Below are 18,393 nucleotides of genomic sequence, written 5' to 3' on the forward strand. Positions count from 1 at the left end.
AGTCTAAAAGGAACAGTACTCTTCTGAACTCAAATAGGTAATTTAAAAATAAATATTCCAGCCATATGTTTTGTTCTTTCTTGATCATTATGTCATATTTTGCTTTTCATTCGCTACTGTGCACTGGAAAAACTATGGTTAAGTGGGAACTGGGAAATAACATATGATAAATTACAAAAAACTCGATTCGATTTATCGATTACAACAACTAATCGATTACGATTAATCTTTGCAGCTCTAGTCTGACTACAGCAAGACACCATATTTAGGAAGCCTTTGTGATATTTGAAATTTCATAGCAGCTTTATAAAGTTTATGCAAACAACATACATATTCACTGTAAATGTACATGCCGTTCCGTATATGCCTTTCATAGGGAAAACAGCTGATGTGCAGAATAATTCATCTAACCATCACTTTTTTTTGCAGTGCCTTAGTCTAGGAATTCTAAAAGAAAGATGTTAAAGTCATCAGAGTTAGTGAAACAAAGAAGGCTCTCTGTGGAGGGAGAGCAATGACAATAAAATCCCTGTCTAAACTCCTCTGGTAAGTGAGACAGTGAGGCTGACAGTCAGATGTGAGGACATATAGTACGTCTCACTCCTGCTGATGTTAAGGACATCTTCCTAAGTGGTCTCACATCCTGAAGCTCCACTGCCAGGCCAGCTTTCCATTTCAAGTGTTTCCATCCGCAGCGTCTGACACGCTGGGCTGCGCTGCTGGAAAAGTTCTGAGAGCACACGTCCTGCAGAATGGCACTGGAGATAACCCCTAAACTCTGTCACAACATGTGAGGCCAAATGAGCCAATAAAACAGATGACCTGTGACCCCTTACAACGGGACGTAAATAAAAGGAAAGCCTCTGTGGAGGACCGCGCCCAGCACTCACTACACGGACCGTGGCCTGTGAAAAACCCAAACAAACACAACAAAGAAAACATGTAAATGGAACGGGGGGACTGATGGTTCTGAAAAGATAACGTGTAAATAGAGTGGCCATATATGGATGGACTCCTCGCGACACAGTCCTGTGTAAAGGGCCGTTCACGCCAAACACCACAACTATTACTAGTATAACGTTAATGATGTGAGCTTCCACACTGATGAACAATAACGTCAGTAAGCACTGGCAACAAACATGCACTGCGTATAGTCCAGTTGTGTCAGGGCCAACACGGAGGGGGAGAAAGATAAGAAGGCAAGATGGTTGTGTCCTACCTATCGACACAATGTCAAGCTGCATTGCCAGCAGTCCAGGCCAATTAAATCAATTAGTTTGATTAACTATTGGACCCCATAATCATGTGAGCTACAGTATGAAAACCTACTGTAGACTGTTCTCCCTCCTGGCTCTCAAGCTGTGGAATGAGTTGTTGATATTTAAATATAATGATGTTTACCAGCTATCCTAATTCATTTATAACACTCAGTTTCTTGGAATTATATTTACTTGACCCCTTCTGTTGCTTACTCCAATCTTGAACTTTGTAAGTCACTTCTAAATACATTACCGTTACCAATAGTCTTAACAGACGACGTCACACAGATAAGCACCAGCATGCGCGCGCATAGCGGCAGCACAAGAATCCTTCCTCTCATAAGATGCAATGGATAACTTCTAACTTCAGCAGAGCCTATTTGTGTACGGCTGCACGCACACCTGCAGCCCATCAAGTATATGCAAGTATAATGAAGTTTATGCTTCATCCCGCGATGGTGTCGCACACGCAGACCTCTACGCTCACAACAGTCGCATCCGCGATGCGATGTGAGCTTGTATATCAGCTGTTCTCTGTGCGCAATACTGTTGGGCTTTGAAGTATAAATGTCTCCTAGGGTGCACCTCACTAGGCAACACACAAGAGGAGGTTGAATGGACTGAAACCAGCGCTCCACAAAACAACAGGTTTGGAGATCTGTTGGGAATTGATTACATCAAACAATCATCCGTGCGCCCAGTCCCAATGTTTGTAAACAAATAATTGATCTATATGTTCCTATGGCCTCGGGCTGGGCGATATGGACATACAAAATAAATTATAACAATATGCTCAATATTGATATAGTGATGTTTATATGATATCTTATTGTGATTTCAATCAATTTTATTCTTCAAGATTTTTCAAAAACAGAGAGAATAACCCTTATACATTGCCTTTTCTTTGATCTTTGACAATTTTTCGATAGATATAATGTTGATATATTACCCAGCCCTAGTACCATGGCCTTTATCCTTATCATGCCTGAGTGTTGGTGTTGATGATGTACACTACAAACTCACTTGGAAGTCCTCCAGAGGGAACTGCAGCATGTCTCTGAGAGCATCACTGAGGATCTGGGTCTTCCTCTGCACCAGCACATTCTCATAGTCCAACGGCTCGATCACTTTGGGCTTCACCTACGGAACACAGACAATACTCTTTTAATATGGTATTCATCATAATATAATATACATGTATAGCACAAACAGTGCTCAGACCAAGATACATTGACAAATAGAGAAAATAGGGGGGGGGGGGGGGGGGGGGAGACGACATAAAGACAAGGAAATTCTGTGTGGTAACAGGTACGGTCGCCCCCCTTTCCATCTCGCCCCACTATTCTACCTAGCTGTAAATAACAAACATAATTCATGTTGGTGATTATATAGATAAAAGGTATTATCATATTAATGTATCATTGTTAAGTCCACTCTGTATATCCACGGGCATAAAAGCCATAAAATGCCATTACAAAACATGGGCAATTACTGGGAAATTAACTGCTAGAAGGTCCTAAATTAACTTAATTAAGCAGTCACCGTCTCTGTCTAATGTTAGTATAGAGATCGACTACTATACAATCAAATAAATCTGTATACAAGATAATTTCAGAGAGGGAGGGAAATACTAAATGACCTGTTAACTACATTAACACATTTTGCGGGGGCGAGTTGGTAAAGGGGCGAGTCGTTTGGTATTCCTCTGTATATCTGACCTGTAGAGCGGTATCATCTTTCCTCTTTATATCCCACTTTAGTCACCCAATAGAAAGATGCTGAGCTCATTTGAACTACAGCAAATTATGTCCTATTCACTTACTGTACGAATAATGATGATAATATTGATTTTAGTCAGTAGTCATCTCCAAATCGAATGAATGGATTGCCGAGCACCTTGCCAGGTGCATTTATGCTCTGCATTTATTAACCAAATGTTGGTCTCAATGGCACATTAATGTCTCGAAATCTAATGGGAACTAAGCCAAAAATTTGTCCTTATTGTGAAATATTACCTGGGGTGTTGCTTGGGGCTACTTGCAGGACTCTAGACATTTATTTTTCTAACTGAAAACAGCTTTTCAGTTTCCACTTTATAATGTTCCACTTTGCAAATTCATCTAATCGAAAGTGAACAGGATAGGTTCAAGGTTCAAGGTTGTCTTTATTTGTCTCCCTCAGGAGAAATTTGTCTTGGAGATAAGAGTCACAGCTGCATACAGTACAGTACATACATACACATTCACAAAAAAGGAACCAAAACACAAGGGTCAGTGGTGAAGATAGATCACCTCAACAGAGATCTCTTCACACCCCAACAGCAGTAGAGATGGAAACTATTCTAGCTGTGGGTGGAAAGCGAAGGCCACAGTATACTGTTAAAAATAAAAAAGTATGCACAAAAAAAAGTGATACCGAAGCAATGCTTTTGTGGGTCAAGCAGCATAAGTTGACAGAGCACATCATCTAAATGCACTACAGATGTAATAACAGAAGACAACCATCCCAGGGCGGGATTCCATCAATCCACAAGCTCAATTATGGCTAGATGGTTTGATAGTCTGAACATTTGGCCTGTGAACGATCACAATCAGAACACCCCCTGCCCTGTGCTATTCCCCAGTCCAAACATTTAAAGTTGGAAAACAGTGCAGTGGTTAAGAACATGTGTGCTACACAAATAAAATGTTATGTATGCATTTGTAATTCCAAAAGTGTAAACACTTAAGGTGCACAGGGAAGATATGACAATGAACATCATTTAATATCATATTTTCTCTCCCTGCCGAGCAGGGAGAAAAAAATCTGACTGAACTTAAATGGACATTTCACCACTGGAAGAAACTGCAGTCACTCAATCAGTCACTTAATAGTATTTGTAGTAGATAACAGCAGCACAATTTGAAATTTGCACCATATGGCCAGATACTGTATGTGTTTGACTGGATTGCTAAATGTGGAGAGGCTGCATGGATGCGTGACTTTGTAGTCCATGAAGGAAGTGAGACCATGTTTTTGGCTATCAACATGGCTTCATAACTAAAATATCTAAAAAACCATATTACACACATAAAAACTCAAAGAAAGTGTTTCTTGTGCCCTAAACAACATTAAAATAAGCGGGTGAAGTGGCCCTTTAAGTACTCTTTCCACCACATGTCTGACATGCCGTGACAGCAGACAGTATGAGGGCTCTATTCACCCATAGAGAATACATCCGCCTCAGCACTATAGTGGGAGGGTCATAATGACCTCATCCCTCCATGACTGACACTCACACTCACTCACACACACACACACACACACACACACACACACACACACACACACACACACACACACGCACACACACACACACACACACACACACACACACACACCAAAATAGAACTACAACAATACGGTATCATGCTACTCTTGGATCCATGCATACAATACACGGTTATCCTATACGCCGTAGAGGACGTCGGCCTTCCTTCTCATCTTTTGACCCATCTGGCTTCTGGCATAAGAAACAAGAAGACTCAATGTTATCTATCATCTCCTTTTTGGGATAACAATAAGGCTACTTTTGTTGTTATTCATTCACGTCAACACAGTGTATTGTCATGAATAATCTGTGACCTTCATTTCCTCCGGACGCACGTACACGCACGACCAGTAGACACATTGTTTGCCTGTGTTGTTATCTACTGTCTGTAACACAAGTATTTAACCATCTTCACTTCCTGACTCACCTGGCCTGTCTGCCCACACTCTTCGTTTCATTGTCTCTCTGTGCATGTATCTCTTTCTCGACTTACATTCTGAATATCTCTCTCTCCTTCTGTGTGTCTTGAGACATCCTCACAGTGAGCTGTATGTACTGTACCCTATGGGCCAGTCAGGCACGTGGCCAGTGTACATTTGTGTTCTAGAAGAATTCTGAGTAAGCCATTGCTCATCGTAATGATGCCTGATAATGTCTCAGGCCCGCAGGTGGCAGACAGACAGGGTGGCACTCCACGTCCTCCTGATCTGCTCCCCGTCTCTGAAACTGATAGAGGGAGAGATACGAGAACCAGTCCCGCTTGTCTATGACGCGAGGTGCTGTGTTATCGTCGAGAGACACGCACACACAAGAAATAGAATTGGTCAATAATATTCAAGACTCTCCCTCTGAGATCATGCTAGCATGATCAGCTCCAGATGTGGAGGCAACATGCTCTTGAAGCCTAAATCATGAGTGTTCATATAACTCTGAGAATGTGTATTTGTACACTTAAACAGTTAGATGTACATGTTTACAGTGTGCTTAATCGTAGTACGTCAGTGCTTAAAAAAAAAGTGGCACGTTGCGTCATGTATTTTGTTGTAAATCTGTTATTTGTCAGCGAGAGACCTTGTCCTGCTACAGTATATGATTAAAGATCGAGCTGCACTACACTCTTCACTTCACACCCCGCTATCTCCCTGGCTGTTAAATTCACACACACTTCAGCATTAGATCCCTCCTCCTATCAGCCGGTGCTGTTGAGAGGCTGCACTACATGTAGCTATCTCTAATGCCAACTTTATCTCCACAGTGAGTCTCTCTATGCAATCAGGCCTCAGCAAGTGGATTTTAGTGGATTGGGATCATGACAACATTACACAGCTACTGGGTGCCATGATGTACCATAAATCTCCCATCATCACCTTATTGTATAACCAACCACATCTGTTCCAGAGGATTTACTGAAATAGGGTGTAGAGTACATTGCTGCTGTTTTGCTAATGGATGTCAGATGTCATCTTTAGGTGTGTGTGTGTGTGTGTGTGTGTGTGTGTGTGTGTGTGTGTGTGTGTGTGTGTGTGTGTGTGTGTGTGTGTGTGTGTGTGTGTGCGTGTGTGTGTACCGAAATAGCCAATCGACAAGCTCACAACGTGCCATGCTGTGATCTCGTAGATCTCCTATTTTTGTCTTTACAGCCCAATGACAGTCAATGACAGTTTGATAGACACAGTGGTAACCTAAGACCAGAAAACATTAGAACCACATGCCCGCTCCAGTACCAATAGCTTTTCATAGCCTGAGACACAATACAACGCTTCAGCCTCAGACAGACAGCCAGTCAGATACCAGGAATAACATCATGCACATGGGACATACATGTGGGTCTGTTCAGACTCAAGAGTTGAAGGCACTCAATCAACAGGCAAAGGTTATGTATTTTAACTCTCCCACATTAATCTACTCTAATTATGCTTTTAGCGTCCCAAAAAACCTGGTGAAGTCCTAACGGCTGCACTTAAAAAACCTGAAATTAAAGAAAAAGGGGGCTTAACCATTCAGATATATATATATATTTTCTTCCACTAACAGATTTGGCCTCATTATTAGCAATGGTTTCCTCCTCTCACCATTTTTGGATTCCTAAACCCACTCTCCCCTGCTGATGACAATAATCTGGTCTATTGTGTGTCTCCATATCCTCCCACTCTCTCCATCCACATCAGCACTGACTGAGCTCCACCACATGCTTATTGCTTATGTCAGTGACCAGAGGGGTCAAACCACACTGTACACTAAGCACTGGGTATAAGAAAATGCCCATTCACAAACAGGAGCCCAGTCATTCCCTCTGCCCACAGCCCTCTGGCCATAATAAACATAGTGAATGGACCTGGTTCTGTTACTGTATGTCTTGAAGATCACGAACACTAACTGATCAGGGAAAGGACACAAGATCCTGTTTTCAGTGATTTTCAAGTGCAGTATAAATATGGCCATGGAGAATGGAGCTGTTGTCCTACATCTGTAAGATTAATCACATTAACCCTAGTGTCCCTATTTTTTGTTAATATTTGTATATTTATTCATATAATAATTTCAAGTTATATTTTCAAAAATATAATCACTATTCATGGCACAACAAAGTATATAACCTAGTCCATAAATAAACACCACTTTGCAATAAGAACTTGACAGTTGAAGCTTCTGGAGCAGAGCAGACTGTTGAGCTCCATCTCCACAGGACAGTGACAGCTGTCTCGCTAGGCACCAGCCATTCCTTCCAAGGCTTCCATCACATCATAGCACAGCACAGCAGTCTTTACCCAGACTCAAATAATAGTACTTTATAGTTCCCCATAACCCATACATTTTTCTACCGACTGTTGTTCATAGAGATCATTGTAGAGACCCAGGGTGTGAGTTGAAAATTTCAACCTGCCACGGATTATATATCGCTGTTGTTAAAGTTGACTTTTGAGCCGAATGGTGCTTTTTTTACGAGGCGTGCTCAGTAACCGTGTTGCACTCTATATCCATTCAGGTAGTTTTAGCACCTGTCAAGGCCATCGTCCTCTCTGCTGGTGCCAACATAGCACTTTTGAAATATGACTCCTGTCATTCCTGATCATTGTGAGGAATCACCAAGAAATGACAAACATTCAGTTGACAGTCCTCAGGCTCTTCTCACGCTTTATGGCAGCCTTACTGATCATGGACTTACAGTATTGACCATGACAAATCAATACATAAGACAGTGATGTACAGTAGCAGTGTAGTTCTACAAGACATTGTACCGTATACGACAGGATAAATTGAATAGCTTAGCAGTGAAGCATGCGTGCACGTTTTTCAAGTTTAATTTAAATCTAGTCCATGACTTACCACCACCTGTGGCACAGCGTCTACCTCCGTCTCTGCCTCAGCCAGAGTCTTGTACTGCTGCGGAGACTCAATGACCAGTTCCTTCTTTGGGGTTTTATTCGCCCTTCCTTGCATTGTCAACAGCTGTGGCAAGATATCTCCTCACTAGATCCCAAAGACAAGCGGACAGCCAGCATATCCAATGAAGAAAAGCCTTGTGCAGGAAAACGCCAGGGAAGTTTCTCCTCCACACATACACTCTGTATCACACTACAGCTCTCCCTCTACACACTGCTCTGGGAGTCTGAAGAACACCCGGGACTCACACCCAGGCTGGAGAGATGGCCCCTCCCACACTCAGCTGTACTGCCTAGGGCAGTAGCGCACACGCATGCTTGCAATGGACACACAACCACACGCACACAGGCACGCACACACACACACACACACACACACACACACACACACACACACACACACACACACACACACACACACACACACACACACACACACACACACACACACACACACACACACACACACACACACACACACACACACACACACACACACACACTTATCTGACCCCTTGCCATCCACCTGCACACTGACACAGGCCTGACAAAGGAAAATAAAAGAGACACATTCCTTAAGTATTACAGTCTGACCAGGGAGCGTCCGCGCCTTCTGTAGCAGGACAGCTGGAGTCAGAGCTGCCTTCCACTGCACTACAACATTGAGAACTGACTACAGAGGAGAATGAGAGGACACCTCAATGCAGCAATATCACACAGCAACAAGTAACATGAAGAAGTAACATGAAAAACCCTCCATAAAACACCAGTATGGGTGGATCAGACCGAGTTCATAGCGAGTGCCTCTGATACAACATGGACAGTTCTTGACCAAAATAAAGTCCTGTACATACACCGCCATCTAAACGACACTTTTAAATTCTGTATGCCAGATATTGTTGCTGTCGAGCAGAAACCTTTTGTTACTGTTGAGCAGAAACCTTTTATGTCCAAAACCGCTTGTTTTCAGGAAATGGAAAAATAACCTGCGTTTTGTGTTATTATTTAGTCGGCACGCAGTAAGTAGCCTTAGGGACCAATGATTCCTGAGTGATGTGGCCCATAGGTCAAATCAGGAGCCTATCTCCCGTTTCCGTAGCGTGATGTACAAGTACACCCCCTGGACATGACGCTAGTATGTCGCAGTCACAAGCTCTTGTTAAGTCTGTCTGTGGGTTTTGTAAATATTTAACCAGTGAAAAGTCTTAACGGCTTTCAACCTGATGTCTCTATTTTTGGCATGTCAATATTAGGCAAAGATTTCCCAAAGTTTCCCAACTATTTCATGCAGTGATTAGTGAAGATCGCACATCTACAAGTTTGTTCGGTGTGAGATTTTAGAACGGCTACTTTTTACTTTATGCTACTTTTGCGTGACACTGTCAAAGTATAAAATAGGTACATTTAAAAAAAATATGAAATATACAAGGAGATACAAGGTTTCTGTCCGACAGTGACGATATGCAATATATGATGTGTTATGATGATATCTCCAGATATTTTCAACGTGTAGCTGTAGAATGAATTTTACAGAGTCTGTTTGTAATCACAGGGGTGAGGCGTGCAGAGAGATTAGACCTGACTCCTGTCTGCCCCCACAGCCCCCCGGTTGTTGATCCATCTGTGCTGGAGGGGCATTCCGATGTGACGCAGCCCCAGCCAACCCACCTAGGAGTGGGCCTGACCCTCCGGATTCCTCCGTGGGCCAAAGCGGGGAGGATGTTATCTTTTCATGCCTGTGTCAGAGTTTAACACCACGGGGGGAGGGGCCAGGCTCACTTTACAGCTGCTGCTCCTCCCCTCCCACTGTCACCTGCACCTCCCCATCATCACAGTACAGTACCACACACACATACACACACACACGAGAAAGGGCTGGGACTGGGAGCCTTAACGATCATGACAGGTTCCACAGTGGAATGTCTTACAGTTCAGAGATCTACCTAAGGGCATATTCAGTAAGCCAGTTCTCCAAGGGGCCCAGAGTGGCAAGGGTGAGTCATGACATCACGCACCTTTTTGTCTCTTCCCTGTCGCTTTGCTCCAACAGCTGTGTTGAGAAACCTCGATAGGTTTTTGAGTTGGAATACCATCGTCACAGCTACACTAAACGAGGCAGGTGTTTTCCTGGGAAAACGACTGCCCTATAGATAGTCCCACATGTGTCAGCTTCACGTCTTGCTATTTCAACCTGTGTGTCATCGCCTGTTTATCTGCACCGATTGGACGTGCACTCAAATAGTGTAGTGCACACTTGTGTTAGCACAAGACACTAGTACTCCCACTCAATGACAATCGCGAGACCAATTTCTATCCAACATTCTCTGAAAAAACACTTTTACTGAATGTCTTTCTTCCTATGACTTAAGGTATGCTATTAACCCCTGCTACTGTATATAATAGATTACACAAAGAAGCTCTAAAGGTAATTTAAAGTTATAAGCATTATGGTTCAGAAGATAATCCAGATATTATATTAATGAGATATTACATTAATGGGATATATAATCTATCCATCTATAGATGGATCCATCTAACAATATTGAGTGGTCTGGTACTACTACAATCAATGGTGTAGCCTAAATGGACATGTTTTAATGTTACAGTGGGTGACGCACAGGGAACAATGGCACATTAACAGCAGTGTTGGCCTGTTCTATCTGTCTAACTTTGATCATGGAAGCCTAATGTGTTTAAACAGAAACAGGAGGAGCTACTGGCTTCCTCTCCCAGGCAGTTCCTATCTCTAGCAATAAGAGATAACTTCAAAGAGACTTCCTCTTCTGCACTGCAGCCCTGCTACTGTATTCCCAGATGACTGACAGCTACTTGAAAGTACACAAAGCGCCTTCATAGTCAAGTCAGTTTGCTCAAGTGTTATTCCTCTCTCCACATTTAGAAAAGGTGAATTTTTCCACGGGTAGCCCAACACTACAAATAAAGTGTTTTATGCAAGGTGACAATTCCACAGGATGGTTTGAATGGCTGAGGAACACTGCAATTGAGTAAAGAGAAATCTACTCAAACTAATGAAAATTAGTTCAAAAGGCTGTAAGCCAACTGCCTTGATAAAATCGATCAATCGGCCTAACATAATAATTCAGTAGGAGACTCAATTGACTACTCCTTTAATCGCAGATCAAATGTACATTGAAGAAGAAGAATTCTGAAATTATGTTCTTGTATGCAGGGCTGTGTGAACTCACCCACACTTTACTATGGCTCCACTATTGGTCCAATCAGGTGGTGCAACATAGTTGTTGAAGTCTGCGTAGCGGCCCCATCTCTAGATCCCAAACCTCTAGTGACGTATAACTCCACATTTGGACAATGTTTCAAACTATGAGCCTGATAGTTGGTGGAGCCCCTGATGTCAGAACAGGCCAGCTCCATATATGAACCCTGGGAAGGGGCCCTGTCCAGAGCCCGGGGCGGGCAGATGCCTTTTGTGGCGGTTCTGGACAACCGTGGGTTCGACCAACTCGACAACTCGGCACTGCACTCCCTGTGGGGGTGTGGAACACGTGTGTCGAATTTGAAGTCGGTGGGGCGAACGGTTCCTGAGTTACGTGCATTACAGCCGTACACACAGACAGACAGACAGACGTACAGAGACATGGTGCATTTATAGATAGATATGAAAGCAATGGGCAGGCACTCAGGCACTGGTTGACTCCTATCATGTGTGCCTGACTTTAAGTCTTTCTCTCTCGCATCTTAATTTTAGTTTTTTGGAGGAATATGGATGGGGCTGCTGTGATGCAAGAACAATTTCAGACTTGATCTGTCATCCATTTCAATCTGCATTTGGCAAAATCCTGCCTGGTGGTACTGCTCATGCAGAGAAATCTGTCACAGAAAACACAGCCAGGAGGAGGGTTTTGATGTTAGTTGAATGCACATTATCTTTCTTTCTCATTAAGATCTGCTTTATCTGGTCTTGTCTACATTCATTTCAGATTCTTATTGGATTCTATCCACCAAATTAACTTACTAATGAGTTACTGTATTTTTGTTTCATCACATTGTGCACAAGTTACAACACAGGAATGCTTTGAGTCATTGCTGTCTTTATAGTTAGGGTTAACCATAGATGTCCTTACCACTACAAACAGAGCATTCTCTTACTTTTTTCATACTGTAATGATTAATCTCTCCATATTGACGTCATAACACGCAGGGCTGATGCCATGTCAAGCAGATGAAGCACATCCAGCCTGCCACCTCCCACACACCCAGCCAGCATCCACCCCGGCCAGGCCTGTACAATTATAATACTACTATTGGGCTGGTCAATTGCATAACAAGGGCTTGATGCAATCACTGAGCCTTCCCTGCATGATCCAGAGGAAAACAGGGTGTAACCTGGAATGGAAGAAAAACATGCAGACCCTCCCTCGTCGTACTGTAGTAGCACAAGCTCCAGGACCCACCACCACCCAGTGGCCTGTCATTCCCACAGTGATATTTTACCCTTGAGATAAAGACAAGCATAAGTTGAGAATAACCGGGTAGAAAAAGAAAGCCAGGAGACTGTCATCTCAATGCAGCACAATTCAGATTCAGGATGAGTCACTTTGTTCCCGAAAAGCAGTGATCTATACAGGAAGTCGTCATGGTACGATTGGTTGGACAACTAGAAACATATGGGACATATGGAAGATGTAACAGTGACATACTAGGGAACACGGGACCAACTCAGTACTGACACTCACATGCAGTCATCTTCACCCTCCCCTTTATCGTACCAGTCAGTTTTACAAATACATCAAACTCTACTGGTCAGCAACCTTCTTCTCTTCATTTATATTAGAACAAATTTAAGTATGTTCTGATTAACCACATCACTTAATTCTAATTATCTTTTCCCTTCCTTGTTTTTCTTGGTTGCTGTATTTTATTATTATTTTACATAATTTAGAAGCTTGTATACCATAGTATGTTGACAATCCATTTTCGATATTAATTTAATCATGTTCAAGTTTTTCAATCATGTTCTAGACCTTTTCTTTTAGTTTTTTTGGTCAGGTAACGACCTGACCTAACATCTACTTGTGAAATGTAGACATGGTCGCCACCCAGTCGACTCTAATAGAAGAGTTGCAATATTGAGGGGGCAGAAAACAACTTCCGGCTGTCCCCATTCATTGTCCCCATTCAATAGAAGTCTATAAAGAGCAGCCATTTGACTGGCCCCATGAAGTGAATGGAGTTTGCGTAACTCTGGCTCTGGTCGACTCGGCAGCAGTGGCTCAGGGGTAGAGTGGCTGGATGGTAATCGCAAGGTTGCCAGTTCGAACCCGGGCTCCCCCAGAGTTAGTGTTGAAGTGTCCTTGAGCAAGACACTGAACCCCTAATCGCTCCTGATGTGCAGCAAGACACTGAACCCCTAATCGCTCCTGATGTGCAGCAAGACACTGAACCCCTAATCGCTCCTGATGTGCAGCAAGACACTGAACCCCTAATCGCTCCTGATGTGCAGCAAGACACTGAACCCCTAATCGCTCCTGATGTGCTGGTTGGTGCCTTGCGTGGTTTCCGCCGTATGAATGGCTGAATGTAAAGCGCCTTGGATAAAGGCTCTATATAAATGCCCCATTTACCATTTTACTCCAGGCAGGGTTGCCAAGTGCGTTTATTTCCAGCAAAACTTGGATTGTTTTTTTTCCACAGCTGCTTGCCTGGTTTTTGGAGGTTGGTTAGCTTATTTCTGTCACGACAGTTGCCAACACTGTCAACCATATTACTCTGCTGGCAACAACATTGTGATTGTCTGTCTGTCTGAGACAGTGAAGACTCGCCGTAACACTCGCGGCTTGACTGGGAAGACATGTTTGCAATGTTAGAACGTCACTCAATATAACTTCACACTAGACGCGGCTGCATACACGTTACTAAAATAATAATCATACTAATATGGACACACACACACACACACACACACACACATAACAGAGACAGCGCACGCAAACGGCTGCGAAGCGAGAGGTTGTGACACAAACATACAGTACGTTACTAATAAAACAATAATCACACTAATATGGGGGGAGAAGTTGGAGAACACAACGCGCTTCCTTCACCTGACCATTATATCACTTAGGGATGCCAACGACTAATCGATTTTTAGATTAATCGCGGGAGTCTAAAAAAAAAAATCGAACATGTACCTTCATCAGAGTGGAGAATAGAAGTATAAATCAAGTTGAGAAAAGCCACTCTTCTCCTCTTCTCTACCCCTCTCTCTCTCTCACACACACACACACACACACACACACACAGTTAACGATCGCTCGTTAACAGCCTGCCAGACAGACAATCAGCTGAAATGAAGGCAGCTCTAGAGTTTGTGTATCCAACTGAACGTTTTCTGTTCATATCCAGTACAGTACTTCACATTCTCTCCAAATGCAAAAGGATTTCATTTTCCATCCTACTATGAGAACTGAGAGTATCTCCATAAAACTCATCAAAACTGATTATAAAAGTGTAACCATCAAAGCATGCACTCAACATGTAAATGGTATGTGACCATGGCACAGCAAAGTTCGTCAGGATCGGTACTCGGTGTCACACTGTCATGCTGGATTACCAGCCAAGGTGCCTGGACCGCTAAGCCGGCCCAGGCCAGACCTTTTCTTTTATTATACTACTATGATAACATAAACTTTGACCAAAAATCAAGGGGCTCAGAAATTTGCTGCGTTGGATTATCTATCTGTAGCAAGTTGTTTTTCATAAGAAACAAAAGGAATCATGTCTTCCTCAAAGATCTAAAAGTACTTTACTTTGGAAAGTATACTATGAGTTATAGTCAATGGGCTACACCTGCCCAACCACCAGTACGGCTCTGGATAATTATAATTAAAAAAAGTGAGATTAGAAACTGTCAAATGCTTAAATAAAATAATTCTAATTCAGAAAATGTGAATATTTCTACTCTATGGGAAAACAACAAGTTCTGGGGATAATGGTCCTGTGTCTCAATCAGCAAGGGAAACAAACAAAACAATTCTCACGGTTCCTGTGTGGAACCCTCCCTCGAGCAATATAGAATGACTACTATAGGATGACTGAGATGCCTAACATAGTAGGAAACAATTATGGTAGGGACAGCAATACTTTAGATGAGCAAAGTATGCCTTTTAGCTGCACTTAAGTCAAGAACACTAAAACAGGGAGGGGGGGGGGGGGGGTTCTCAAAACTTTCTCTTGTAATGTCAGATTTTTTTTACTCTTGAACAGTAAATAAATAACAGTAAATGTAGAAATACCTCAATTCTGTATGCAAAATGTAATAATATTAATTATTAATCAATATTAATAATTGTAAAATTACTGTAAATAATTGACATCACTTACTAAAGACAATAAGGAAAGCAGATCTGTACTTGGCTAGGTTAAATTAATCTATTAAATCCATTAAATAGTGATGCTATACAGGCCTGGTTTTACTGACTGCACTCCTAACACATTGAAACATATAAACCGCACAAGTGACTCATTAGGCATGCTTCATTTCTAGCAAAAAACATTAAGTTCTCTTTTAGAGGCATTACTGCTCAAAACATCAGCTGATAAAATCAGCTTTCATCCTGGACCAAACTGACATCACTGCACACTTCTTTCTTTCCAGCCAACAACATTCCATTGATAAGACTGGAGCACACATTCGCTTTTACATGACGGTATTGCCCTGGGCCTCAGACATTTCAAATATAGGAAGGAAGCTGTGTGCCCCTGTGTAAACGTACAGTACTAAACATGAAGATCATTAAAAAGTATAGTGGCTTCTCAGGTCAGGCATTGTGTGAAAATGGGCAACAAGTGATAGCCAGCATGAGTTATGTAAGGACGAGCGGTATTCTTCGATTGCGCTGTCGTTTGTTACTGAAAGGCATGCAACACCCCCCCCCCCCACCAGAGGAGCGTGAGATATGTTTCCATGAGGAAGGAAAAGGGTGCGCTGGTGTAATCAGAGTGAGTGGAATAACAGAACCTTAAAACAGACCAAAACAGACCACCTAATGACTAACTGTAGGAACACATCAACCTCCCACCGCCTGCCCTGCATGGGTGTGCGGGGGTGTGTGTGTGTGTGTGTGTATGTGTGGAATAAAATAAAGCATGTGTATACACATGCTGTATTTGTGTGGCCTCTAACCCCATCAAACCTGCTTGAAATTCCCACAGATGAGATAATGACTCGTATGAATCCGGTAAAGGTCACCAGAGTATGGTTCATAATGAAAAAAAGTGCTAATATTTATTTTTAAAATCATTACAAATCATTATTCTGTCGGGAATCTGTTGACCAACTGCTACCTTTTGATTTGAGATATTGTTGTTGGGCGAGCAGACATCTTTTTCCATTCTTTTACAGTAGCTTATTGATTTCTGAGACTGCTAAATGCTGAGTGAGGATTCATTTGACCCCGTTAAGTGACGATTCCCATCTCTGAGCCAAGACCGTCAGCCCTGCCCTTGACAAACTTCCCTGCTCTCAAACAGTCCCCGTCATCCCTGTCACCACAGTCAGTCAATCTGACCACAACCCTGCTAGACGAAAAGATACATCACAGCTACACAGACCGCACACACAACCAGTAAACAGCAAGGCAAGCTGGTACGGAGCGCTAGAAGCACTGCCAAGCCTGCGAGCTCGCAGATAAAGAGCACTGATTGATTTCAAGCAGACACAGATCTCACTGTGGCCCACCCACACCCCACACACAGTGGCTTTACCCCATGCAGCACTTAGCAAGACATAAGACCCAAGCCTCCCACTGCCCTATATTTGATACTGTCACATGCATTCCTGCTTGCTCACTTTACCAAGCTCAAAACAGATTTGCTCCTAAAACACATGAATTCATCATCATGGACAAAACTTACTATTAATCATGCAGCATTTAGGGCCATGAGCAAATAAAAGTATAATTAAAACGTAATCTAGACACAGAATGGGTGCATTTCCTTCATAGACCAGGAAAGGGCTGTGTGGACTGCAGGCAAGAATCCTGCAAATACATATTATTAACATGACTGCAGTATGAATCATTGATCAATATTATCATGTCCTTCCTGCAAGGTGCTTTCATGTCCCATTTATATTTAAATGTGTAAGGAAGGACCATAGCAACAATGAGTTACAGAGTCTCTGCCGACAATAACATTTCTGACTTAAAAGTCCAGCCCATTCAATACATTTGAAAATAAAATAATTGCTGTGCACACAGGCATGTACATTATAACAAATACTGTATATTGTGTGAACACACAGACACACTTAACAAAACAATCATGCATATGTGCACTGCACACACACAGTATACAGTAGACACACGTGTGAACAGGCAGCGCACACACAAACACACACGCACACCTTCAGTACTCTCGGCGTTGGCCACGCACGGGATTCCCTCCGGCTCAGCGACCGCTCGGCCTCAGACGGCCCGATGGGCTCAGCTGCACCCTTACAGACGTAGCCGCTACAGTTCCTCTCCAGGACAGTGCGCAGTCCCTCGAGCACAGCCGTACTGGTGGTACAACCCATCACTCCCGGTCAAGACGGGCTTCAGTCAGGAAAGCCTGCCATGAGTGACCCAGTTTCCTTGATCGGCTCCTGCTCCTCCAGCCTGCTCCATGATCTAACCTAAGACCCACAAACCTCCAGCCTCAGACTCAGGGAAGGTACCCGATGTGTGGGTAAAGGGAGCCAGAGATGCGCGGAACCTAGGCGGGGTGCTGGAGGAATGTACAAGCCTCACTGTAAAGCCCAGACCTGCCCTGGTCGATGGTCGCAGGAGTGCCTCAGTCAGCAGAGGATATAGAGCGAGTAAGTGAGTTAGAGAGAGAGCAGAGAGCGAGGGATGAGGAGGGGGGGATGAAGGATGCTGTGTGTGAATTCTGAGCTGCAGCTTCAGCCAATGCTCAGCTTCCACATGAAACTAGCTGCAGATGCAGCAAGCATCTATCCATCCATCTGTCTCACACACACACCTCTCTCTCCCATCTCTGTCATTCATGACTCTTATTATCTGTCTCACACACACCTCTCTCTCCTATCTCTGTCATTCATGACTCTTATTATGTGACCATTGTTCTCATTCCATTTTCGCATCATCTTGACTGAAAAAACACTACAAAATCCACACTACCTCCCGAGTGTAAAAACAATTACCTTATTTTTATACACTTTAACACTCAATGTTAGAAACTAAAACACCCGTTTTCATTTGTGTTCCATGACAAAGATTCGTATGTACAGTATGAGGCATACAGTACCAAAAGGTCATGTCCATGAGCAGAAATAAATCAATGTAATCTCTTAACTATTTTTAGAAATAAGCAGGTGTCCTCACCTGACCATTTCTGCTCTACAGAAAGCAATGTGTAATAAAGCAATGTTAATGTGATTGAAATAATCTGAATAAATATGAAA

At 42.9% G+C, this 18,393-nt stretch overlaps 1 protein-coding gene across 4 annotated transcripts in view; it reads right to left on the reverse strand.

Annotated features, from left to right (window-relative positions):
* Positions 1–18,393, reverse strand: part of LOC308330670 (dedicator of cytokinesis protein 9) — a 100,849-nt gene that overhangs the window by 56,303 nt on the left and 26,153 nt on the right. For 3 of the 4 annotated variants that reach the window (XR_013965515.1, XM_080785626.1, XM_080785624.1), the window contains exon 2: positions 2,283–2,399. Coding sequence is in view for 3 of the 4 variants with exons in the window: in XM_080785626.1 (XP_080641752.1) it covers positions 2,283–2,399 (117 nt within the window). In the remaining variant the exon portion in view is untranslated. Of the gene's footprint in view, positions 1–2,282; positions 2,400–7,896; positions 8,157–18,393 lie in introns of those variants that run through there. The other variant, XM_080785625.1, reaches the window with a different exon arrangement.

Source organism: Protomyctophum bolini (genome assembly GCF_963924005.1).
Source record: "Protomyctophum bolini genome assembly, chromosome: 16".
Lineage (NCBI taxonomy): Eukaryota > Metazoa > Chordata > Actinopteri > Myctophiformes > Myctophidae > Protomyctophum > Protomyctophum bolini.